This window comes from Crocodylus siamensis, chromosome 4 (genome assembly GCF_052110815.1).
Source record: "Crocodylus siamensis isolate JL-2025a chromosome 4, ASM5211081v1, whole genome shotgun sequence".
Classification (NCBI taxonomy): domain Eukaryota; kingdom Metazoa; phylum Chordata; order Crocodylia; family Crocodylidae; genus Crocodylus; species Crocodylus siamensis.
The window spans coordinates 209,595,972-209,623,746 of record NC_143398.1 but is presented as its reverse complement, the minus strand read 5'-3'; the positions used below and the strand labels follow the sequence as shown (position 1 = coordinate 209,623,746).

Below are 27,775 nucleotides of genomic sequence, written 5' to 3'. Positions count from 1 at the left end.
CTCATGAAAATCCTTACATATGTGTTAAGTTGCCTGGAGAAGAAATCTCAAGCAAACAGAAATGGGCACTCACCATAAATAATGGTGTGTTTTGAATCTGTAGCCATTTCTGTATGTAGGACTTTCTTTTGACTTGAAGAAGGGCAACTTTGGTAAGTGCCAGGAAACTGGAATGCTGCTTGAGCTCCTAAATTCGTTTGACCAGAACTTGTGGGACACCTGGCAAGAGCTGATATTTCCAGCAATGCAGCATGTGTATTGTAGGCATGGCACTGATTCTGCCTTCTAAGTTTTAACTTCGGACTGTCCCATTGTTTCATCTTCTATTGGTTCCTTTTCTCTAAGAAAATATTTAAAGCAAAAAGTGGTTTTTTTAATGTAAACTCACAAATATTAAACAAACACTTTCCATAATTCCATAAGACATGGGATCACACCATTCCTTTCAAGTGTGATTACTTTATTCTGGGCACCTTTTGATGTTCTTTACTTTAGCTGACGATTCTGAAAAGCACTAAGAAATGTATCAGTTCCAAACAAGAATATTTTCCTCAACTTTCTGACCTTTTTAGGCCCAGAGTGTTTTTCCAGCTTGAAAAGTCCTTTTTTTCCTCAGGGTTTGGCTAGATAGTATGCCATCATTTTAAAACTAATTATTCCAAATTTTCCTGTTGTAGTTATAGTAGCAATCCAGCTGTAGCAAACACAGAACAAGTTAATTGCCCATGGTCTAGGGTAAAGTAATTGCCATGTACCTGACTGGTTGCAAAATTAAGTGTTTAATATGTTGAGGAGCAGACACACATTCAATCCATGGCACCTTTCATGGCTAGGAGAACAGGTGGTAGATATGCCTAAGGAGAGGAAAGCATGCTCTGAGCTATGGGGAGTATCCACTGTAATGTTTAAATGCATAGTATGTTTGAGCAACAGAACCAGTGATGATGAGTCCAGAATTTGTATAAAGCCATATATATACAGAGTAATATAAAGAACAACATGCTAAGTTTTAAGTGGAAAATCTAGTTAACTTTTAACTCTGGTCAAAAGCAGTCCTCTACATCCTATACATCATAATACACCCCCACACTTTTATTTCAGATATTGTTTAAATTAGTCAAGACTTTTAACTGGATACAGTATCTCTTGTAGTCAAATATTAGGACTCAGGAATTAGGAATTTAGCTGACTGTATATTGATAATAATTACTTGGCTGAGAGCCAAAGGTTATCTAGCCTGTTACCCGGGTTTTAAAATGTGGAATGAACATAGTAGCCTTGCATTCTTAAACAACTTCTCCAGCTAACAACCTCGTAGGAACAGCAGAAGTTAAATACATGTTCTTTTTATAGGCCACATTTAAAGGATGGATGGATATCATGTATGCAGCAGTGGATTCTCGCAATGTAAGTATATTCTGAGTCATGTGTTTGAGTCAAGGATCCAAGTAATGTAATTTGATATCATACATGAATGACAATGAAAATAAGATAACATTGGATTCGATAAAGTTCTGTCAGGCAGAAACTGGAGTGCAATAGAAGGGAAAAAGAGAGCAAAGGAAGATCTCTGAGGGATCCTGTTTACTAGACATGGGACAGATTCATAGCAACAAAATGCCACAAAATACCTTGTACTCCTATGCCAAATTTCAAAAACACCTATAAGTGAACACGTCCATTGATATACAATTTGCGGATGTTTATTTGCAACACTGTTTTCCATGATGAGCTTTTCACTGGGCTCTCAGGTTCATTAGGTTTTCAGTTCTTGGTTCCTGTACTGTTCTCTGCTCTGAGCACCTTACACGTCTCTCTCCCTGTATTTCATGGCTGCAAGTTGTGTTCTGGCCCTTAGTAGGAGGTGAAATAAGCTGGTAAAATCCCAGATTTTACCATGCTGTTAGGTGTCTTCATGATAGGAGACCTTTCTAGAACGTGATCCTGTGTAACAAGTGGTCATTCTGGAGCTGGTCTAGTCATTGGCCTGCCTACTTGTCTCAGGGATAACTGCCTCACCTGCCACTCCTTTGATGAAACTAAATGGAAGATGTTCACAAGGCAGGCAGCTGCCCATTTAATTGCCCTGATGCCAAGATCCTATACATGGCTCCCAACATCTCCTTATACCGTGTCCCATGCCTCGCAGCTAGCATCCATAGCTTCACTCCATTGCCCTCACACTGGGGCCTGCGATCCCTGTGCCTCATGTCAGGACTCTCAATCCCTGCACCCCGCATTGGGCTTTCAATCCCACCCTCAAACTTGTGCCCCCACACTGGGGCTTCTCAATCCCAAACTTATCCCACCCCCCATTTGAGCCTCAGGCCTCACTGTTGGACCTGGACCCCATCTCAGGCTCTCTGCTCCCTGCCTCAGGCCTCACTTCATGAACCTGGGCCCTGTGTTTTATTTTGGGGTGTGCTCCCCTAGCCTTTCTCCTAAATGAGGTAACCCACAAGGCAGCAGGGGCTGAGGCTTTCTGGAGCCCCATACTTGCCCTTCACTGGGGAGGCACAGGTGTGGCATTTCCTGAGAGCTGCTGCGCCACCAGCAGTCCCACCACACCATCCAAACCCAGCAGGGTGTAGTTTTAGGTCATATCTCAGGAACAGAAACCTCCAATCATCCCCATAATTCCTGTCCTGTACCTCCAAGAAGTTGCGTGAGCAACAGCTCCAGCCAGGTGGTGTTCTTCTCCCAGCTGCTTGCAGCAAACAGCTGGCTCCATGGCTCAGGACCTGTTCTTAACACAAATAGCTGGGCCATTCTCAGTCAGGCAGCCTCCTGCTTCCGTGTGAGCCCTGTTCCCAATCAGGCTGCTTTGCTGCTTGTCCACATCCCATTTAGTGACAGGCATACTGTGTGATTCATCACATACTGGTAAACCTATCCCAATAAAACACTTCTTATGCAGACATGGCCCCAGATCTCCCACCCTATTCTGCATTGCTCCATAAAACTGCTTGGAGAAAATACTCAACAACAATTAATTCCCTCTTGGAGTAAAATTTGGTAAACAAGGGTCAGCTTCAGAGGAGCCCTGGCAGTGGAGAAAAATAGAAAACAAAATGTCATACCCTATGGCAAAAATGCTGAACTCCATGGCCTCTTTGAAAAATCCCAAACTACAAGCTAGTGGAAGTGATGAGTCCCCAAGTCCTTGATGGAAATGAAAGTGACGGTTCACATATCTTATAGCTGTTGTTTCAAGCTGCCTACAGAGTCAGGCATGTTAATTAACACTCATATCATGTTTTTAGAATTTCTTTCTACAGTTGTTAATAGCACAGTTCAGCGGAGACAACATTGTAGAGTACATGGAGTCTTGCTCACAAGATGCATGAGCCAGCATAACAGAGCCTGACATTTTATAAAACAAATAAGATTCTTGGTGTCCACACTGTTACTATAGTTTAACATTTGCCCATTTCTCTAGGTATTGGATCAGCCTATGTATGAGGAAAACCTGTATATGTATCTTTACTTTGTCATCTTTATAATCTTTGGATCATTCTTTACCTTGAACCTGTTCATTGGTGTCATTATTGATAACTTCAACCAGCAGAAAAAGAAGATAAGTATTTTATCACTCCTCTTTAAACAAACTAAATACACCTGTGATGCTTTTTTGGCCTAATGCACAGTGAACTAAATAAAAAGTACCATTTTACTCTTTTGAAAGGATTAACAAACTGAACATATAGAACTGAACATCTAGTAAATGTACTTAATTATTAATGGTTTGTAATTTAGCAAGCTGAGTACACAGACATATGAACAAAACCATAAACATGCATATTTATTCAAGCTAAATAAGGAAAAAAAGATAATCTTTGAAAAAAAATTCGATAAATACACCAAATAATAAATAGTCTAGCCATTTATAATTGCCATGTCAAAGAAGAAAAGAAATGTGGGCTTCTACATCTGAAAGCTGACTCATGTGGTTTTACAAAATATACTAATAGTTGTCAAGTTGTTTTTCTTTATACAGTACTGTGTTTAGACATTACTTTGTAAGCACTAATACAAATGTTGTTGTTACTTGAGCTACAAATATAATCACATTATCTTACAGCAGGAAAAGGCAGTGGAAGGAGAGTAGGCTCTAGATGTTGTTTGACATGGGAAAGCCCAGCATAACTTGAGTCTTTCTAATAATCTCCATCTGGCAGTTTTGGGATCTCCACATGCTTTCCCAGTGCAGTGAGAGGAATGAGCTGCTGGTACCATGTGCTAGGGAGGGAAGAGAGTTTAGCCTGTCCATCCTAATCCCTCAAGCCTACTAACACTTACTTTTGTGGCTCCCAATGTCACCTGAATTTTGGAATGTCACCTGGATTTTTCTAAGGATAAAAATAAGGGGAAAGAACTGGAGAATGGTAATGGTTTTTATCTCGGTCCAAGTTGAAAGGCAGTAAGTGAAAAAGGCATATCTATCATCTATGAGACATCAGAGGTCTACTGGAAGTGTAAGAGCTTCTCAAAGAAAAGCTTGCAGAATCTTTAAGAAAGGAAGGTCTTTAAGAAGGGAATCTTTAAGAAGGGAAGGCAAGCTACTAGCTCCCTATATTATAATTAAAATATAATAAGGGTGAGAGAGCCAGCTTGTCTCTGTCCATTCGGTTGGAGACATGATTGTAACCATTTCTGATTTCATGTATTTACTTTGGAGGGCAAGACATCTTTATGACAGAAGAACAGAAGAAATATTACAATGCAATGAAAAAGTTGGGTTCAAAGAAACCACAAAAACCTATACCTAGACCAGCGGTAAGAAGGAAAATTCCTTTCTCATCCCTCCATTTAACCTTTAATTTTTGTTAGACTATTTAAATAATGCATATGGTTAGGCTGTAAGGAGAAAACATAACTGAAATAAAGGAAAACCTAATCTGTTTTACTCACAAATAACTATCTGTATCCAGTAACTACCTTTCATGTACAGGAGTCTCCTTTGCTTTCCATTCTCACTTTCCAGCTGTTGAAAGGCATGAGGGATTGTAAACATTACCCTTCAGACCAGTGGTCTGATGAAAGAAAATAACTATGGATCAAGAACTGAACCAAAAGTATGGGTGCCTCACGAGGGAATATTTTTCTCAGGCCACAAATGGCCCCACAGCCATTCTGTGCAGATTATTGTAGCCCACTGACTTAGTGAGGCTCCCATTCCTTGATGTGTCTGTCTGAGATATGGAAGGTTGGATTATCCAGGCAATGGAAGATCCCTGATCCTTCAATTACCCAGCCTAAGTCCAGCACATTGTCATTCAGGGAGTTCCCACAAAGCGGGGGTGTATACTCCTCGGAGAGTGCACATCCCCAAGGGTCTTTGAAATCATGTGCTGTACTGCACAAGAACCAGGTTGACTGCACAGGCAGGAAATCCTCTCCAGATACAGAGATGGAAACACAATTTTCTGCAGTGAGTGTTTTTTCGTAGTTATTTGAGGCTAATGATAGTATCAATACTTGTTGGGGGAGGGTTGGATTTTCTTTGGTCCTAAATCTTTATAAGTTTTCAGGCAAGGGAAGTCATGGCATGGGCAAACAGTAGGACTTTTATGTCAGCTTCTCCAAAGGTGAATACTGGGGTTTTTTAGTTCATTGTATCGCTACCACTTGGAAGATATATGATAAGATATAAGATGACCAAATCTCCTTTGAAAAAGAAGACATGCATTTTAAAATGCATTCTGTAATAGGTGTAAATACAATTATTAAATGCCTGTGTATTCAGTTTGCATGCAACAGTCTTTGTTCAGACAAACAAATGAATATATAAAAATAGTTTTAAACAAAATAAGATTATAATGTGTAATCAATTCAGTTAATTTCTAGTAACTTGGAAAGGGGAATTATAAAAAAAATAGCAGTTTCTAGTCTACCTAAGTAGTCTGTTCCATTCTGTTCAGCTCCTGAAAATCCATGAATGCATTATACTGGTAGCACACTATTGTCTTACTGTTAAGACTGAGTCACAAAAAACAGTGAGGTGGAAGAGGGAGAGGAGGGGGACTCACTCACATTTCGCATTAACTGTTTATCTGAGACTCAAGCAAGATGAAGCAGAGTTGCACTTAGGCTCCTAAGTCCATTTATGTGCCTAATGGAAGAGAATCTGGCTCAAGGTGTGTGCATAATGTATTGATTCTCTCTTTCTGTCTCTTTTTTACCCATAGAACAAGTTTCAAGGCATGGTCTTCGACTTTGTTACGAAACAAGCATTTGATATCAGTATTATGATTCTTATCTGTCTTAACATGGTCACCATGATGGTAGAAACAGATGATCAGAGTAAAGAAATGGAAACTATTTTATCTCGGATTAACCTAGTGTTCATTGTCCTTTTCACTGGAGAATGTGTCCTGAAACTGATCTCACTCCGCCATTACTACTTCACCATAGGCTGGAACATTTTTGATTTTGTGGTTGTTATTCTCTCCATAGTAGGTAAGAACATTTCACTTTCAAGAAGGGACCATGGGAATATTGGGGCCATTAACATTTGACTTCAGTACTATCACCATACAGCTTGATTTTTTCATGTGCTATTTTTCTAATTTTATACTGTTCATGAAATAAATGAGCAGTATTATACATTTATCTTATCTATTAAACCCATCAGGTGTGATACATTTTCAGAAATTAGATACTGCACAGATATTGCACTCCAGTATAAATACAAACCAATACATGAAAGCGTTGTTTTGAAGCAAAATTGACACAAATTGACAGGCATTCTTTCATGCTATGTTGATCCAGTTAGTACTTAGAAAACCCAGAGGTTACTGGCCAGAGCATCCAGTCAGGGTCATATTGATTGCCAAATCTGGGAATAGGAAGGATTTTTTTGCCCTAGGTCAGATTGGGGTAGAATCTAGCGGATTTTGTATTCCTGTGTAGCTAGGGGTATAGCACTTTCTTAGACTCTTCTGAGCATATATTAACCAATTCCTTCCCTGCTACTGAATTGGCAGGCCATTGGTGTTTACTTATGACATGTTATAGAGTGTTGGTGTTTTGGGTCCTATGTCTTATATTTTTGTGTGAAGTTCCAAAGTGGTGATTCTGCGGTTCTTGGGTCAGAGGCATACAATGTGAATAACATGTGCAGAGCAAACCTCTATCACCCTTCCCCACAAGGCAGCACAGAGAGCAGTGTCAAGCAGCAGGTATTGGCAGTACATGTCACAGAGCTCAAGGCATTCTGGGAACTAGAGTGCTCTAGAGTGACAATAGGAAGACAGAGTTCTTTGGGTAAATGTGATAGCTTTGATTAGACCAACTAAAAAGTTGGAAAAATTGTTCTTTGCAAACTTTCAGGCACAAACACCCTTCTTCAGCAATAAGGAGAGTCTGCTGCTGTTTTATGTGCTCCTGGGTGGAATAGAAGTCAATGTATAAAATGCAGGTCTGTGAAAAAGCAAATACATGGCAGTGAGGATCAGAGGCAATGGGAGACAGTAGTTGTGAGACAAATAGGTGGTGGGAAAAGGGGAATTTTGACCTGGTGACAGAATGTAGTTGGTGAAATGTAGATGCTACCTCGGGTTATTGAGTGACAGGCAGATTATAATGTGCCATAAATTCAATGTCTGTATTTAGTCCATGATTTTTTGTATCCAGTAGATTTATGAAGTGAAGTTCATAAAGTTCATAAAGTTCATAGGCTTGTCTATGAAAGATGTTTTGTAAATTCCCACTGGGCACATCTACACATGCACCCCACTGCGCAGTTTGCTAAAGCAAGTACTAAATGACTGTGCAGTACCCACCAGTATTGCAGTCCCAGCAGCACACGGGTCATTTCCAACCCTACTGCTCAGTAACAATGAGCTACTGTACAGTAGCGTATTGCTACTACACAGCGGTAATGGCATCACAGTTAGTGCCCGCTGATGCTACATCACTGTAGCGACAGGTACATCACCATATCTCATTGCTATGGTGACATAGCATCTTGTGTAGATGCACCCTTTGAGTATTAGAACTGAGAGACTGGAGGAGAGAGTGGCTGTTTTGTGAGAAGTGTGCACCCACAGGTAATTGAGTATTTTTGTCTTCAATAGATTTTCAATGTGTGTTCATTCCGGTACACAGGGTTTTTTTGGTTTCTCATATGTATTTTCCATCAGGGCACTTAGTGCACTGCATGAGATTATATTACATTTTTGGAGGTGTAGGTGTAAGATCCAGGAATGGGGATGGTTCTGTTGTGGGGTGTAGTTACTATGGGTGTGGTAGAGATGTGTTGGCAGGTTTTCCATTTCTTGTCACAGCATGGTCTGGATCCATTCTATGTGTTTTGAGCCATAGGAAGTTTGCTTCTGATAATGAGATTGGTGAGGTTTGGTGTTAGGATGGGTGGTTCTGAGAAGGTCTCTTTAAGAATTGGGTCTCCTTCTAGAATGGGTTGCAATTGTTTGAATAGTTTCTGTTTAGGCTCCAGGGAAGGATGATATGTCATAACTAATGGTATGCGATTTCTGAGGATTTTCTTTTTGTACTGCAACAATTCTTCACATGGTATCCAGGTGGCTTTCAAAAGTGCAATCTATGTCTGAAGGAGTGTCCTTGTTGAGTGAAAGCCCTTTTGAGATTTGTGAGGTGACTATAACCAACACCCCCTAGTGGCAATGGAGTTTGTTTTTCCTGAGTGGGAGGGACTTCACCCCATTGTTTTGGGTTTATGGGTACCCATAGTAAGTTTGTGGGATCTCATAGTAATTTCTCTTTATTTCGAGGTCAGTTTTTTCAAGTTTTCTCCTTATTTCCATGTGCTCAGGGAGAATAGGGTCTGACAGTAAAAGGATTGAGAAGGAGGTGCAGGGGGAAGATATTGGTGGTAGGGGGCAGAGGGCAACATGGAAACCTGACCCCTAAAGATATATTTTTCATCCTCTAGCAATGGGAGAAGGACAAACTCAAGGCAAACCTCCAATAATTAGTTTCTATACCTGGAAAATTATAACAAATTTATAAATTTTCCATATATAGAATCTAATTATTGGGGGATCATTTTATATTCAAGTAAATATGGTATTTCTGGTTGCTGTGGGATTACCATTGAATTTGTGGTCACATTATTCCAGATATGACTAAAAAGCTAATTTTCTGTATAAATGTGTATATAAAATAGTTTGATTTGCTTACATTGTAATTTATTGCCAACAACTATAAACAGAGCTCTTCCTTCCAATTAATCTGTATTACTTTTATTATAACTAAAACAGAACAATATTCCTCAGACCTCAATATCTATGATATTGAGATAATACAAATAGTCTGGCCAAGAACATTTTATAATACTCCTGTTCAGGAGTATTCTGCCCTAGAAAACACACACACATACACACACACATATGTATAATGATAGCAGCTAAAATATTGGGTGATTGCACCCAAAAACTTGCTAAGAGCTTTTTTCCAACTGCTCAGTTGATCTAATAAAAGTTATCACATCTATTCAAAGAACTTTGCCAGCTAAAATATATGCATTTCTTTGGCTCAGTTTGCATGGTCTTGCAGAGTGCTGTAAAACTTTTGGGTTTGTTTGTTTTTTTGCGGATTGTCATACTGTGAATGTTTTGTTCAAGTGAACGGTAACAATACTGCAATTTTGTTATAGTTTGCTATAGTATACTACAAGTGTGTTATATTCCTCTATGGTTAGCCTGAATATGCTAGCATAAATATCCAGTAGCTGTTTTAAAATTAATGGCCTATTTGACTAACTTAATTTATTTTTTAACAGGAATGTTTCTAGCTGAGTTGATCGAAAAATATTTTGTGTCCCCCACCTTGTTCAGAGTCATCCGACTCGCCAGAATTGGTCGAATCTTGCGACTCATTAAGGGAGCTAAAGGGATTCGCACTTTGCTCTTTGCTTTGATGATGTCTCTTCCTGCTTTGTTTAACATTGGCCTCCTGCTCTTCCTGGTCATGTTTATTTACGCAATATTTGGGATGTCCAACTTTGCCTATGTTAAGAGGGAAGTTGGGATTGATGACATGTTCAACTTTGAAACTTTTGGCAACAGCATGATCTGCCTATTTCAAATTACCACATCCGCTGGTTGGGATGGCTTGTTAGCACCAATTCTTAACAGTGGGGAACCAGACTGTGACCCACATAAAGATCACCCTGGAAGCTCTGTTAAAGGAGACTGTGGTAACCCTTCAGTTGGGATTTTCTTTTTTGTCAGTTACATTATCATATCATTTCTAGTTGTAGTAAACATGTATATTGCTGTGATTTTGGAGAACTTCAGTGTTGCAACTGAAGAAAGTGCTGAGCCCTTGAGTGAGGATGACTTTGAGATGTTCTATGAAGTTTGGGAAAAGTTTGACCCAGATGCAACCCAGTTCATAGAATTCAGTAAACTGTCTGATTTTGCAGCTTCACTGGATCCTCCTCTTCTTATAGCAAAGCCCAACAAAGTCCAGCTTATTGCAATGGATCTGCCCATGGTAAGTGGTGACAGAATTCACTGCCTGGACATCTTGTTTGCTTTTACAAAGCGTGTTTTGGGTGAAAGTGGGGAGATGGATGCACTTCGAATACAAATGGAAGATCGGTTTATGGCAGCCAATCCTTCTAAAGTCTCCTATGAACCAATTACAACCACATTAAAAAGGAAACAAGAAGAGGTATCTGCTGTCATCATTCAGCGTGCTTACAGACGGCACCTTTTAAGGCAAAAAGTTAAAAAAGTTTCATGTATGTTTAAAAAAGAAGACAAAGATGAAGATGACCTGCCTATCAAAGAAGATATGATTATGGATAAGCTGAATGAGAACTCCACTCCAGAAAAAACAGATATGACTCCTTCCACAACCTCTCCACCTTCCTACGATAGTGTAACAAAGCCTGACAAAGAGAAATATGAAAAAGACAAATCGGAGAAGGAAGATAAAGGTAAAGACATCAGGGAAAGTAAAAAGTAAGAAAGAATTCTATTTATGAAATAGTGTTTACAACTTGAGAAAGTGATGTATTTCCGTCAATGGGACTCCTGTAGGAGGTCTATGCCAAACTGACAGATTTTACATATATAAATATATATATAAATAATTATATATACACTAAAGGTCAGTGCCTATAACAAGACAGTGACCCCTCGTCATCAAACTGTAACTCTGTAAAACAGAGTAACAACCTTGACAGGAGGTTATTGTTTTCATTACCAGCTGACACTGCTGAAGAGGAGACAAAATGGCTACTCAGACTGTAGGGACCAATTTAAAAAAGGTGCAGACCTACGAATCTACATGTTTAACATACAACACTTGAGTACAATAACTGTATCCACTGTTTGCATTTCAACTGCCACAATTGCCATATTTTTACAAAAATCAGTGTTGGTGAATTTATCATTTTTTTAATCCACAGGTTGTTTACTATTATATGTGACTATTTTTGTAAATGGGTTTTATGTTGGGGAAGGGGGGATGGGGATCAGGGATTATATTCTCTGATTCTCTATAATGTACAGATGGAAGTGATTTGCATGAAGGCATGCTGCACTTGTAGATCATGCATGGAAAAACATGACATCGCACAAAGCAATGGAGTCTAACTACTTCCATGTTTCAGGGTGGCTCTATATTTTGAGGTGCTTAAAACAGTATTCATGTGGTGTCTCATCAAGACAAATCTTAATGTGCCTGTAAAGTCCCATAGAATTATTGAACAGATGTTTTATTTTTTCACAAACCATTAAACTGTAGTTGAGACAAACTCTATTAAAAATTATGTGGATTTAAATTCCATTTTTAAGTGTTCTTCTGTGGAAAACACAAATATCCATTGAATCTAACCTAACAAATTTAACTGACCAAAAAACCAACCTTCATAAAGTTATTCTGCTTCACTCTGCAGTACTTCACCCTGCAGTATCGTTTAGCCATCATCTGCTCTCAGCAAGGTTGACATCGTATGTGTCAAAAATCTAACACCGTTGATGTAAATAGTTATTTTACCCTGTGGTGCATGTTTGAGCAAACAAATAATGACCAGTGCACAATATTTATTGCATCAAATATGTACCACAAAAAGCGTAGTTTGCAAGTTTTCAGCAGATAATATGATGTATTCTGCACCATTATAGATAGTTTGGAGGCTATCACTGATGCATGTTTATCTTGCCTTTGCTGCTGTACTTTACTCCTTCCACTGTTAAAGAGTTTAATATGGGAAACCATATGTCAGTGGTAAAGTGAAACAAATTGTTGAAATGGACATCATTCTTTCATGTCATCAAGCAATAGTTTGCAGCTATTTAAGAGCTTCTTGCTTTGCATTCTTAAATTTTAAGTGAAAACTGTATGGTGTATAGCCCAACTGTACAGGACCTGTTTCCAACTGCTTAATCTGTTGAAAATACATGGATAGAATTTTCTAAGAAAATATAAATATTGTAAAAATATCATTTTATTTTATTTTTCAGCATTTTGTACATAAAATAAGAAAAGAAAATTATCTTCAGGTTGATGTCACAGTCACTTTTGTTACTTTCTGTCCATAGCACTTTTTAATTCAAGAACTTCACAAAATAAGAAATAAAGGAGAGAATGAGGTGGTTCTAGGTTTCTGCTTTTTATTAGTACTGTATTTTTGCACACATTTTAATGTGAAATAAGTTTCAAACTGAGTCCAAAATGCACTTGCTTCCAAATAGATATAACTTGTAATTGAAATGTCACGGGGAAGATTTGTTTGAAGTCCTAACACCGCCTGCATCAGAAGTTTCAAGGTAGTCTTTTTATTCATGGAATCCTTGATCTTTACCAGTGTTTGTTTACATAGATTATTCTTATCTTGTTGATTCATGCTGCACTAGAACTGTTCTAGATATAATATGGGATCCACAATGATTTTTTTTTCACAATAACTAAGTAGCGAACTTGTATAATTGATCACATCAGGACATTTTTCTGTTTGTTACACAAGCAAAAATTAAATGTTGATTCCTCTTTTTACTAAAATTATTGACTTGTGTGTTGGTGAACTGCATGCAGGAAAATGCTATTACCATACAAGAACAGTAAACCACATTACAGTTGAGCCAAAAGAATAAAGACTTCATTTTTTTTATTGTGTTTAATTGGTCTGTCTTTGTTTTTATGTCTAAGAAGCAATAAATGTCAAAACCTTTTGTAAAGCTAAAATGGTTAAGCATATATAAAATATTTATATAAATACACACACACACACACACAAAGATATTTGTGCCCGGTGAATTTAAGATCTTTCCAAATTTTAAAAGGTACAATTAAATTAAGTTGCTACTGTAGAGAGATATAGTCTACAAATGTTTATATCTTTTGTAGTACCTGCTACTGCCTGATATTCCCTAAACTTGATTTGCATTTCTATTTTAAAGTTGGTTTTCAAGGCTGATTAACCCTGTGGAAAATGATTATGCATAAGAGAATGCTCATATGAAAGATGTTTAAAACCTTTACATTTGAATCAGTTTTAAACTACTAAAAACCCTAACGCTATAGAGTTTTTACTACTTCCTTATGCTATAAGCAAGCATTACAGTGGTGTTTTAGAATCAAAGTCCAATAATTATTTTTGTTGCTGTAAAGAAGCCTGGTTGACTAGATGATTTGTTTATTATTTTACAATAAGGCAAATAAAGAAGAACTTAAGTCAATGGGAGCTTCACTGTTAATTTCAATAAAGTATTGGATGCACCCAACTATTTACACTATTAATATGTAAAAACAGTATACATATAACATTTAAACATTTACAATATATTTATACACAGAGTTGTTTGTGCTCAATTGCTTCACATGCTTACATGCAAACAGCCCCAAGGAAACGTGGCCTCCTGTGCTGCAGAGGACATTACAAGACTTCCTTTCTCCAGAGGGAAAAGAATAAAAGGAAAATTTGGCTGTGGGCACTGAGGAAAAACTCTATATTTACTAAAAATGTTTGAGGCCTGTTACATTGAAGCACAACAGATGGGCCTTCTGATTATAAGTAGGTCATTTATCCCGATTTTATTTTATTGGGTGGCTTTGATTAGTTAAAAAATGCAGTAGCTTCACTCCAAATAAATTTGTTAGGGAAACTCAAGTATTCTTATATTTATGTGTGCCAGCCTTTTCATACGGATACTTCATTATATTTCCAAATTACAGCATTTCTTATGAGGTGGTTAGGCAGCTATCTTGGAAGAATACCTTACCTCAAAGTAGATATCCTTGGTTCACTCTCTGCATGAGTTTTATAAACTTTTGTGAACTGGAGAGATAGAACCAGAAAACAGAGGCATTGCCGTATTTAAGGAACATGTGGCCATCTGATTAACTTATTAAAATGAAATTGCTAATTCACATTAATGCAGAGTGAACTGTGATCCTGCCAAAAAAATGCTAAGGCCAGCAATAGGAAAAGGAAAGCACCTAGGGAACAAGAGTAAGGCATACTTAAAGCCAGATATAGAGAAAAATAAGAGCTCTGAAATACCTGTGCAAACTCTTGTTTCTAAGCCTCCTGTGTTGGATGAGAAGCACTACATGCCTTACAAATGTGTTTGTCCAAATTTACACAGTTACACAATTACAAGGTATCCAAGGATGGGCAATTGTGTGTTTGAAAGCTGAATCAGAACTTTGGATGTAACCCTCTGGACCTTGAAAAAAATTCCCAGTAGTGTTTTCTGAAGTTTTGCCTGAATTAAGACTATCAGACTTGTCTCTTTCTTTTGAAAACATCCAAAATAAAGGGCTTGTTTACACTGTTTCTTTAGGATTTTTATAAATGAGAATTACTACTAGGTCACACTCCTGCAACCAAATCCCTTGTCTCTCCCCACACAGAACCAGTTACCATATCCAGGCTTAAGAAAGGAAGACATCAAAGACCAGACACACCATAATTTAAGTATAAAGCTTATTTTTTAATAAAAAGATTTTTTGTGCTATCTGAGCTGAATTAGACCCTTCAGAAGATTGTCAATGTTTTTCTGAATGCAGTGAAGTTTTACTCCCTTTACTTACATACCATAAAAAAAAAAAGCCACAAAGAAAATTATACTAAGGGCTTAAAATAAAAACCCTGGCCACTGGAATTTGGAGGGGGCCAGGGGTTGTTTTGTTATTTGAAATCTGCAGGGATTTTAAAAAAATCTAACTTATTAGAACTACACATGGAATTACTAATAAAATGATTAATAAATCATTGATATTTACCCATTCATTTAAAATAAAACTGAGACCTATTTTGATCAGTCCTTTTAAAGGAAAATCTGAGGTGATCTTCCTGATAACCTTGTGTTTCTCACTGAACAGCTCCACCCCTTTCCCAAGTTGTTCTAATTTCTCTAGATTCTGAGAGTTCTGTAGAGATCAATTCTATCAGGTATGGACTGAGTGATTCAATGTATTAGTATATTAAATTAAAAATTATATTTAATTATATTAATTTCTAACATCTGTGATCATATGTTCTTGTATTAATCCTCCCCTTCCTCCCTACAGAATCCTACCCTTATCCTTAGAAGATAATAAATATTTGATTGAGCAGTCCAATTTTCTGTCCAGGCTTCTAACCACCTGTCTATGGACTGCCCTTTCAGATGAATCCATACCCTGGGTGCTTCAGGTGACCAGCATTTGAAGAGTTGATCCTGTTAAACATTTCACTAGGTATTCCTAAATTTCAATACCAATATTCTAGTGAAATGAACAGATCATTCACATCTTGTTATTAGTGGTTGGACATGTCTTGTTAGACTAGTGGAAATATCCCTACACTGGTTCACATTTGGAAAGATAGCTTCATAATCAGAAACTGTGCCAGTTCCTGCAGTTGAAATTGGACTGTTCCTCTTCCATCTTTCACTTCTTGCAATCTGTAGACTGACTCCCTGCTCTTCTTGCTTCATTGGCATCACCTAGCTAAAGAGCTGCTGTACCGCCAGGCACACAAACATGGACTAGTGGCTGTGCAAAAGCAGCCCATTCTCGCTGGTGCTGCCCAGTGCAGTGTGGCTGCCAGCCAAGGTGCACCCCACCACCAGGAGAGAGTTTCCTGCAGCCCAGTATGGAAGACAGCCTACAGCATAGAGTCCATTCTTCTTCACTCAGCAGTTGGTGAGGACAAAAGGAACCCTCTCCCAGGACAGCAGTAGTTTGCTCCCAGCAGTGCAGCTCCACATTTTTCAGCCAAGGTAAGAGGAATTTGGGAAGATGTGAAAAAAATGGCTTCAGGTTAGGGTAGAAAGATAGGTTTGGGAAAATACCTGGGAAAGTGTGTGTGTGTGTGGGGGGGGGGAGTTGGAGGCAGATTTGAGTAAACTGAGGGAAATAGAATAAAGGCAGGCGCTAGTGTTCTTCATCCAGAGAGGGGTGGAGAATGGATAAAACCCTGAGTGATGGAGATTACCTCAAGGTAATAGGGAAATGGGGAAAGCCCTCCAGAGTACCTCAGTAGGAGGACAGCATCCATGGGTGAGTCTCAACCCTAGTGCAATAAACACCCACGTAGGGTTGAGCAAAGCAGAGCTGAAGAATATTTGTGGCAAAGGCAAGTCCCTCAGCAAGACTAAGAGGGCTGATATTAGGTGGTAGGCTGGCAAATGAAGGAAGCCCCAGAGCTTCACATACATGTGACATGAGTTTTGCTTTCAAGAATTTGGGGTACAGTTCCCCCCAAATCCCTGTGTTGATCTTCTTGAAACTTGGCAGGCTCCATGCCCTCAGCAGAGGCTACCATTCCTGCAAGTTCCATCCAAATTAGATGAAAAACAACAAAGTTATAGATATTTCATTAATTCCCCTTTATACCTTATGGCCAGATCTCCGAGGCGGCTCAGAAGCTTTGGAGCCGCTTCAGCCGATTCAAAGTGGGAAACTGATCCGGAGCTCTGGATCAGATCCCTGGCATCTAAAGCAGCCGGATCTGAAGCTGGATTGAATAGCTGCCTACTTGCACAGGCCTAATAGCCAGCTGATGGGAGTCAGGGCTGGGCAGCCTCCTGGGAGGCATGTAGGAGTGCCCCCAGTGGCCAGTGTGGGTAGGCTTGACCCCACCCCCCAACCAAATAGCAAATTTCTGTTTGGTTGCCTCATGCTAAAACTTATAGCTCAAACTTCAGTAAAGTGCAATAGAGCACTTCTGCTAGGGGCTTTTTCAATGTCTGTACTTGGCTGAATTATCCAAGATAGTTCTGGTTCTCTCAGCAACAACAGGAGAATGAGCAGAGGGGTGAGCACCCATTTCTTTTTTACCATGTAGCAACTAAATCCATGCAGTAATATAACATTTCCATGGTACATATCTGCTATGGCCCTACTCATCTGCACTGGTAGACTCCCAAATAAAGGCTGCAAGAATCTGAAACTTTATAATAAAACTGCAACCTAACAAAGCCAGTGTTTCCTTCACAGCAAAAATATGGTCTGAACCCTCCTAGTCCTAATCATGTTAACCAGGAAAAAAAAACCACCCTAAAAACTGTTTTACTAAGATATGGTTGGGATCTATCACTCCTATTTTTGCTGTGCTTCTCTTACTCTGCCAGGAGCTCCATTGGCTTCAAGTAGATCTAATAGTGGAATAAATACCACTCAACATAAGTAAAACTATCAATAAGCCAGTGGCTCCATACATCTTTTCCCAAGTAGTGCTAACATATTTAGCACAGTTCTTGAGAAGGGAGTGAAGTAGTCAGAATCCAACTTTTTCTGTGCCACAAAGTTGCATTTTGAAAATAAAAACTGCAACACAGTTTTAAAAATTCCTTTCACAAGGCTTAATGCCAGAAAAAATGGGCAGGAAAATAAAAGGCTACAAAAAGAGTTTATAATGCAATGCAGTATGTTACTTACTGCTGATCCTGTGACAAAACTGCGACATTAATTTCCTCATTTCCTGCAACATTTCACATATAAATTAATTGTTATATGATTAAACACTCACTACATTCTGCTCATTAACACCAAATACTACTCTGTACCTTATCACAGTCTTGTAGGTCTTTACTGAGGCTGCATCATAGGTGAAGTTGTGACAAAGTGAAAGGAAAGGTAATTGATGGATTCTCTATAGATTTCATGGCGTATGATTTTTCAGCAGGGTAAATTAGCCCTTATCTAGGACCTAAGCTAAATAAATAAAAGCTAGTTCTGGTTGCTCTACATTGCATTGCACTTTTATGACAGCAGTGTAAATGTGCCCCTATTTTTCAAGAGTGTGTTTCTCAAAAAATGTAATTTCAGAGCATGCTTGAATGCACTGGGCCATATTTGTCTTGGAGATAATTTACAAGAAATCAGTGGAATGACACCAGGGATTGATTTGAGCAGTAGTTTAAAAGCACTCTGAACTCAGAGTGTGCTGCAAAGTGAACTGTGGCACATTTTCATCTCTCAAGAGGAGAGATTGCATACAGGAGCTCACTCAAATTCTGTTGCAAAAGAATCCTTGAGACCAACAGGGAAAGGATTTCATAAACAATTTATAGCAGCCAGATAGAATGAATGTGTGGTACACATACCCTGTTTCTCTGCATATTTTCTAGTGCAACTGATGTCTTTCTAAAGCCTCCAAAGTACAACTACTGAATTTCTACATAATTTGCAAATGCTAATCTAGAATATAAAAGATTTAAACACGGGGAAATACAGGTATCCAGGAAGGTTTTCAAAATAGTTAAGGAATTGGATGGAAGGATATGTGAACCAAAATAAATTATTCCTAATGCTAATAGAAAAACTGAATAAAATCAATCAGTAACCAATGGTTACAGTAGACTGAAACAGAAGGTGGAGCTCTTACTGCACCAGCCAAGGAAAGGGGCTGTTACAGAGCAGTACTGGTTTCCCAACACACAGAAAAGATGGGAAGCACATTTCTTTTATGTCAGAGGAAAGGAACTTGCATTTCTGTCTCCACTCACTCCACAATACTTTGAACCCTATCTTTAACTCATACACCATATAAGAGGTTCACAGTTCATCTTTGTTATGTGATTATACACTCTTTAATATGGTACCACTTGCAACTCAAGGTATATACTGTATAGCAGTGTCAATATAGTATGGGCATAACAGGAAAAAAGCTGTAATAATCACTTATAAAAAACTTAACATAGAGACACTGGACAGCTCCCCTCATTCCAGTGCAAATGGTCTTTACCACCTTAATTAAACATATTTATTAGAGTAGTGTCTTGGACCTTATAAACAATAGGGCCTCATTTTGCAGCATATAGTACAAAACAGAAAATAAGAAATCACCTTTACCGGAAGAGCTTACAATCTATTAGACAAGACATGGGAAAAGGACAGCAAGTAAAGAAAGGAAAAACATGCAATGGTGGTAAAAATTAGGATGGTGTGAAGCTTTGGTCTTTGATTCGAGTCAGTAGAGATTTGTCCCAATTCAGTGGCTGAATCTCCAAATCTGAATTGAATCAGAGGACCATTTAATCTCTCTGAATCGATTCAGAACCCTCCAAATCGATTCATAGAGATTCGTAGAGATTTGGACATAGATACGGCTTTAAATGTTTTTTTCTACATACGTCTAGGTAGCAGGGGCTCTGAACACTACAATGCTAGGGCACATGCAGGGGGAGCTCCCCAGAAGCATGGAGAACTCCCCAGTGCACTTGGCAGCAGACCCAGAAGTGGACCAGAAGCACTTTAGGTCCACTTCCCAGTCCCTTGGGGAGTGCGATGGGGGGGCCCCTGGCTTGGCAACTGGTGCCTCCTGGGTCTGGGGGGGCACCCAAGATCCCCCCTGTGCCAAGGGGGCACAGGGAACCCCCCTGCATGCTTCCCAGCAGATCTGGAAGTGGACTGGAAGTACTGTCTAAGAAGACTGTTTTATCCTGTGAACGTCCAGTGGGAAGATGATTGGTTTCATTGCAAAGCCTGCAGAATATTGACAGCAAGCACAATTCTAAAGTCCAGACTTCTGACCTTCACTTCATGTTTTGTACAGAAAATGCCAAATTATGTCATATTAAAGGTTCATTATTACTTTTATTTTAATAAATCATTTTTATCCATATCTCCATACAAATATGGAGTGGTGACAAGTATGCCAGTGCTGAATGGGAGCAGGAAGGAACAAACTGTCTCAGATATCTCCCAAGTTACTATTTACTGTTTAAATAATCTTCTCAAAGCAAGAAAGCTACAGTAATTATGGTCACAAAAATAATATGTGTTATTATACTAACTAAAATAGATCATTTTACATTTGTGATGCACCATTGTGCCAGTTGTGATGCTATGTGGGTACTTAAGTATGAACACTGCTATAATATATTCAATTCATGGTTACTGTGGAGTGCCTCAGAACTCCTCAGCAACTAATGCCTCTTCTTCCCATGTTGACTTTAAAGATCTCAACTATTATTTATTGTAGCTAATTACTGAAGAGTGGGAGTGAAAAAAAAAGAAAACAGCACGAAAAACTAAAGCATGGATTGTTTATATTCATTTCCTGCATCTGACTGTTTGATCCCAAACTATTTAAACTTTTAAACTGACATTTTCAAGAACATCATGAAATGAATAAAACATCCATTACGCCTGGTTTTGAAAGCACTTCCGGAAATGAGAGAGATAAGATACTAATTTGAAATAGACAGTCTTCACACTTCCTGAACTTGAGTCCTGAACTTAGTCTCTTCTTACCTGTCTCTGAATTTCTATTCACACTACAGATTGAGAACACATGTTTGAAATATGCTGATATATGCATTATGCAATGATAATTGGTATCAGTTATCTTTATAATGTGTAGGTTGAATAATACTATAGCAGGTTCTGATAAAGACATTTGGATTACTGCTTAGCTTTCCATACTTTGTGTTCAGATACTGAGTGTCTGGAAAAGACAAATCATCATATTGCAATTATTAAATACAGCATAGTCTAGGATACTGATGTTATAGTCTAGGATACTGATGTTACTGTGAATTTTAGTAATTTTAAAACAAAACATCTTTAAATAATAGAAAATAGAAAACAGCCTAATGTAAAACTTTTGACACTGACTGACAATAGAAGAATAGTCACACTCTTTATCTATAGATATTTGTTACATAGTAACTACAGAATTGTTATATGGCTTCACACAGGGAAGAAAGGAGTGACTGAAATTGAGTTATATTTTGTTTTCTTTTTTCAAAAGGCTAAGTATTTAGCCAAATATTTAGCCTATTTTCCCAAATTGGGTTGGAAAATCAATTACAGGTGGCTAATTTAAGAGATCAGTAAAGCAGGAAGAGAAAGAGTTGTTGCAACTTTTGGACTGTAGTGATCAGTTCAGTGGATTATTATCTGTACTGTAGGGTTGTAACAATAAAAGATTTTATTTTCCAGTTAAATGGAGACATGGTAAATATATATTATACTATTACACATTATATTAGTTGTTAAGGAACAAGTTTAAACATGCATCTATGTCCTTTTATTGGTCTAAACATGTAATTACTTAGGTATATTTATTCTTACTCATTAGCCCTTTCTCCAAAACAGAAAAAAAAGAAGAAAACACTGGAAATATAAGCTCTCATTAATGTTATATTGCTGCTGAAAAGTATCAGAATAATAACACCATACAAGCAGAAATATTATGGTCCCCTTGACAAAAATTATACCATTTTAGGTATTGTCTGTCTGTCTGTGTCTGTCCTATTTACCATTTGCTAAAGGTAAATAGTCTGTTCCCTGCTCTCTTGCCACTTACCTGTGAGGTGCAGTAAGAGCTGCATATCAGAGAGTTGCTGATGAATTTCCAAATATAATTTGCATTTTTATACAAAACCTATGTGAATGACACTGGGGTATGTGATCATCTGTCCATGACCAAGGCATTGCTGTTAATTTCCTGTTCCAAATTCCTATTGATACTCTTGGCTTTTTGAGGCCAGATAGTCTCATATTTGCACTTTTTGTAAAGTCAGGAAAAGGAGCAGGATATGTATACCTCATACAGCTTAGAGGATTTTTTTTTAAAGATCCCACTGCACTGCTCAGATGGGGGAAAAGTTCCACTGGAAATTCTCTGGTACAGCCTTCACCTGAGTGCTGCATATGGATCTGCCCAGTGCTCCCAGTAATTCGTCTGTCAAGAAAGCTAGAGAATGCAAAGCAAAACCACCAGAAGTGTTTTAAATGATTCTGTGTACTGCATACTATGGTGGCTGGTGGAAGACACCTGCTGTTTAGGACCTGCTCATTCTGCAGGACACTTTACTCTTTGGTCCTTAGATTTCAAACTCAGTATATGGTCTTTAGGTCTAGTATTTTTAAATGCACTTCTTTACAGTGCCTGTCACGTTGTGATCTCAAGGCATTTTACATTATTGCACATTTGACAGAAGGATAAATCAAGCACTTCTTAAACTATTGGCTTATAATGGGATGACTTGGAGGGTAAGGTCAACAGGATCATGAATTCCATGGTATTATGTGGATCTTTTGACTATGATATTTGTCATTCATTCACAACCTGACCCTGGAGCACCAATGATATTCAGAAATGGAATTGCATGACTGCTTTTTCATTCTGTTTTAAATTGGCAAAAGTTTTCTCAAATAAGATTTGAATTTATATCAATTTTTGTATGGAAAAAATGTAGGATGTTTGCTGACTGAAAAATGTGACTAGCAGGTAAAAAGCAAAGAATAAAAGATCAGTTAGCCCAAGGTACTGTTTTAAACTATAGTACTGTATCTTATTTTATGCTGCCTGCCTGAAATAATTATCCCTTCTGCATTTTTGAAAGGTCTTACTCTCAATATTTCATTGTCCTGTATAGAGAGGCAAGGCACAAAGTGGATTATCAACACAGTAAACATATTGTATCACATGCATCTGTATCTCTACAAACCAGACTTGTAAAAGCAAGACAAAAGTAAATACATGATTTTGAACACCCCACTTTTGTTTTATACATATTCGTATACATACATATATATGCATATGTGTGTTTGTATAGACAGATGAACATATGTGCATATATGTTTGTTCATAAACACAAATGATCTTTCTTCCTAGGCAGGAAGAAGGAGCACACAAATCCCTTGGAACCTCAATAGACATTTCTAGTGGAAGACTTTGGAACTTAGTTCTGAGCAAATGCTTTATTTTCAAGCTAAATTCATCCCAGAGTTTCTGATATGAAAATCTCAGTGTTTTCCCAGCAGACATTCCCCATTATACCACTGCCATGTCATGACTGACTTTTTGCAGTTTCCATGGCAACCAGGATTTTTCATCTGCAAAATAGAATGCTGTATATGGCTTAGGGGTATAAATTTTCTTTCTAACAGAAAAATGTTGATCCATGAAAGGAGCTGATCAGGCACTCCAGTGTATTTCTGTGTGTTTCTCATTAATAATCTCTGTTCTAGTTTTAAGAGCACTGTGTAAAATACACATTTCTGTTTATGGCAGAAAGCAGACTTGCCTCTTCTAGTTCTTCTGGTAATACAAGGAGAAAGTAGAAAATCTCTCAAGCCTTATTGTAACTATAGCACTGAAAATATGTTGCTATTGTAAGCTTTCCATTAAAATGGAGACCTGACAAATAGGTATACATTAAATAGGGAAGAGAAAACAGTATACAAGTTTAATTCCCTCAGTATTTATGTTGTGCTTGCTGACATACAGCAGAACATAAAGCCTTTGGTAACAGGTCCAAATGACAAACCATGTTGGCTTTTTTTAAAAGGTGCATATAATTTTCAACATGTTTATAGTGCAGTGTATGCAAGATCTCAAAATATTTCACATTATTTACATGCTAGTGTTCAGTTTTTAATTGAAGTTCACAATGATCCTGTCAAAAAGTATCTGATACATTTTTTCAGGTGGATGAACTGTAAGGCTAAGTGACTTGGTCAATTTAATTTACAAAGTAAGACAGTGAGCACAGCAAGTAAGCTAGGGGCAGAACACAGGCTTTCTAACTCCTATTGTCAGGCTCTGAGGTATTATACTTCCTGAACTAACAGCTCTTGCAATACAGAGCAAATGATGTGGACAATTGGTCACCAGCTCTTTCCAGTTCTTTCAGTAGTCTATCGTATACTGTAGTACCTGAAGCCCCCTGAGGCAAACTGCAGACATGCTGACATAAATCAGATGCTAATATACATGGCATGCATATTTTATTTTACAAAATTCCTTTTTTTATATCATTCCTTTTTGAATGTCAGATAGCAATGGATATGCAAAGTTACTGTGACCTTAATACTTCAATTCCTACTTTTGTGAGAAGCTTGTACTCATGAAAAAAGTTCTTTTCATAACAGAAGTGTTTGCCTGAGCTAAGGTTATAGCTAATCCTTATAGGGTGTCTCCCCACAAGCGGCAACATGTTTCCCTAGGGACAAGTAGTAGTGGCACACCTTGTGTGGAGGAACATCCATGCCACGCATGCTCTGGTGCCATGGCACATTACCCCAGGTGGGGTAGGAGAGGCTGAGGCCAACAACTGTGCTGTCCCCAGCAGCCTTACTTAGAGCCCTGGGGCCTTCAGGGAGCTGCAGCCATGTTGCTCATGCAGAAAATAGCCTGGCCAGCAGCTGCAACATAGCTCTGGTTGGCCAGGCTCTGGTTTTGGGTAGTGCGTGATGCTGCCATGTGTGCCACGCTGCTTTTTTTAGGCATGAAATTTTTTGACCCCAGGATCTCTCAGGATCAAAAAAAAGCCCTGCATTGCAAAATAGCAACATGGGGAACCCCTGCATGTGCAGGGTGTATGGGGTGTAGTGCTGTAGATGGGCCTCTGGCACTGAGTATCGCTTGTCTGCGCTCATCTGGATACGCCCATAGACTGTGTCCAGACAAGCATGGCTGTGTAGTATGTGGCACCACAGGCATGGCTGTAACACCACATACTACACATTCAGCTGTTCTCTGCAGTGCAAGGGAGCAGAGCCCGGGGGGGGGGGGGGAGGCGGGGGGAGCAGGCGGACAGGGGATTGACCCCTGGATATTCAGAGGTCAAAAAAAAGCACAAAAGAAAAAAAACAGAGTGGTACATGAGGTGGTGGCATGTACCACTCAAAACCAGAGCTGGGACAGCAGGAGCCATACTGCAGCTGCCAGCTGGGTTCCCAGGGGCAGGATCACCACTGCTGCAGCCCTGGGAGGCCCCCAGGACCACAGGTAAGGCTGCAGGGGTCAGCTGGCCCCAGCCTCCCTGGTAAACTTGCTGCATGTCAGAGTGTAAGTGGCACAGATGTTCCCTGGGGATAACTAGCAGTGGCACAAGGCACACCACTGCTAGGTGTCGCTGGGGAACCAAATGTCCATTCTTGTCTGGACAAGGCCATAGTGTTTAATGACCAGATTCTATGTTACACTAAAGCTGTTTTGCACCAGGTAGGTGGCATAAAATCCAGATGTGTCCAGCAAGGAATTTCTCTATGCAGGAGAACTGGTAGGGAGGGCTCATTTATTTTTTATATGTGAGGAAGGAGGTCACAAGTATTCTGATGGTAGAATCTGGGAAGAATTCCTGAGGGTCATACATCAGTGTTGTAACTTAGCATCATAGAACCATAGAAAATTAAGGTTGGAAGGGACCTCAGGGGGTGATCTATACAACCCCCTGCTCAAAGCTTGGGCAGCCATAACTTGCACTGTGTCAGGGCTGCTGTGAATCAGGGAATCACAGTCAGCACAATGCAGCTGCTCCCTCTTTGCTAATAAATAAATCATTCTTTGGTTTTCCTTTTATGGATAATGGAATCACACACACCTTTTCAGTATTATAGCCATTTAAAGCAAAATATTCATAGAACCTTGATATAGTCATTACCTTTTTGGAGATGCACAATTCCTTAAAAATATGTATTTTTATAAGGGATTAGAGCATTGATCAAAAGTAACTGAATATCCCTAAGAAGGGACTGATATTCCAACAGTCCATATCCTTGTCTTCTTTCTTTTTCTCTTTTACTGTTTCCAACAGTAACAATGGGAGTATTACATGACCATTTATACTACCAACTCAGTATCTATAAGGTGGACATGTACTTGATGTGCTGTAAAATCTTCTATCAGGAGAAATCATAATTTGAAGACACCCCCCATCAAGCATCTCAAAAACAATGCAGAAATGCATATTCTAGATTCATTCTCACTGAAATCTTCTAAGCTAGGGACAGACATCACACATAAACTGGTTTAAGTGATCAGAAACTGTTTTGAACCTATAACAGAATAGATGTTCAGTGCATATAAATAAGTTTGAAAATGGCTGAAACCAGTTTGAGATAAACCTGGTTGAATGTAGTATCAGACTTAATCAATTTAGGTCAAACTGGTTTATGCAATATCTGTCCTAGACCCCTTGCTGGTTTAAATTAAACCAGACTCCCCCAGAATTCCAGCATGCTCTCTGGCCTTGTTGGGCCTTTCTGCTCCAGCGCAGGGCTGGCCCATCCCCTCTGATCCCTGGCTGCAGCATTTGCTTGGTTTCCCCCTGCTTCCCCCATCTCCTCACCAATCCCTGCTAAGCAGGGATTCCTCCCCTCTGCCTTACACAGATACCTCTCAGCATTAGCTAGCAGACCACAGGTTGGCTATGGTCCATGCTGTGGCAGACGGGACAAAGGCATCTAGGACCGTGTCTTTTTTGGAGCTAATCAACAGGTAGCTGATAATGTCCCTCCTTGGAATGTTCCATTCCTTGGAAAAAGTTGTTTAAGAAAAGCTTGAACTAATGAGAGGTTTTGTTTTCTGATGGGGTGCTAAGTGCTGATAACAAAGCTGATAAATGTTACCAGCTCTGTTATCAAGGAGGGGGGGAACCCCTCCCTAATCAGAGCATCATGCTGGGGCATGGCCATGCCCCACCTCAGCTCAGCACTGTTGAAGGGAAGGGAGGACAGTTCTAGTGCCCCCCAGCTTCTAGACAGAGTCATTGCAGGCATGTGCCTGCATTTCTGGGATCTCTGTACAGTTACAAACTGGTTTAGTCTATCCAGGTTAGATTAACTTACAAAGATTGAATCAATGAACGATCAGGCTTTTTGAATGTCTAACCATAGCCACAAAGTTTAAGTTGTAGTTGGAAAGGTCCCACAAAGATAGGTCATTGTTCTGACTGGATGAGAAAGTTGTCAAGAAATATTTGTTGCAGACTCTCAAAAATGTTATCATGTTGCAGCATGGAAGTAGGTTCAGGAATCCTGCAAATGGTTGAAGGTATTTTTCTTTTGAATCAATGAACTGGCAAGTGCGAGAATTTGTAGATTCAGCATTCCTTCTATTGACTTGTGCTGCTGCATAGTTCCTGTTAGCTCCAAACCACAAAATAAACAAGTTTGGAGCCCCTTGTTAAGGCAGGCAAAACAGAAAAGTTAAAAATTTCCAGTAACAGATGGACTTGGGAGGAAACTTAGACTGAGATTTGTGTTTTATTGTTGCCTTAGTTAACAAAAAAGGCAAAAACCAATAACGATCTAATCCAAGGCCCACTGCTATCATTAAGGTTGTAAGGCTTGATTTGGATTAGGCTTCAAATATGTAAGTTTGAACCAACCAACCACCATTGTACGCTTACGTAAAAGCGTACAATGGTGGGAACATCACTTATTGTATGCTATACTGAGAAGCTCTCAGAAGGTAGACTGTGCAATTATTCCAGCAAGGAAACTGATGGTGTAAAATGGCATGGCAAATAATATTTGTCATGGAAATATTATTTCACTGGAAAACGCTGACTGGGTATAAAGGGGCCGTGGCAATTCTCTTTTGAGTAAG

General features: G+C 38.9%; 1 protein-coding gene across 2 annotated transcripts in view; it reads left to right on the top strand.

Moving 5' to 3' along the window:
* The window catches only part of SCN2A (sodium voltage-gated channel alpha subunit 2), a 99,439-nt gene extending 86,308 nt beyond the window's left edge, over positions 1–13,131 (top strand). For both annotated transcript variants that reach the window (XM_090045591.1, XM_090045590.1), the window contains 5 exons: positions 1,354–1,407; positions 3,440–3,577; positions 4,672–4,776; positions 6,189–6,459; positions 9,764–13,131. In XM_090045591.1, coding sequence (XP_089901717.1) covers positions 1,354–1,407; positions 3,440–3,577; positions 4,672–4,776; positions 6,189–6,459; positions 9,764–10,956 — 1,761 coding nt within the window. In that variant the 3' untranslated portion in view covers positions 10,957–13,131. The remainder of the gene's footprint in view (positions 1–1,353; positions 1,408–3,439; positions 3,578–4,671; positions 4,777–6,188; positions 6,460–9,763) is intronic.
* Positions 13,132–27,775: the final 14,644 nt, after the last annotated feature.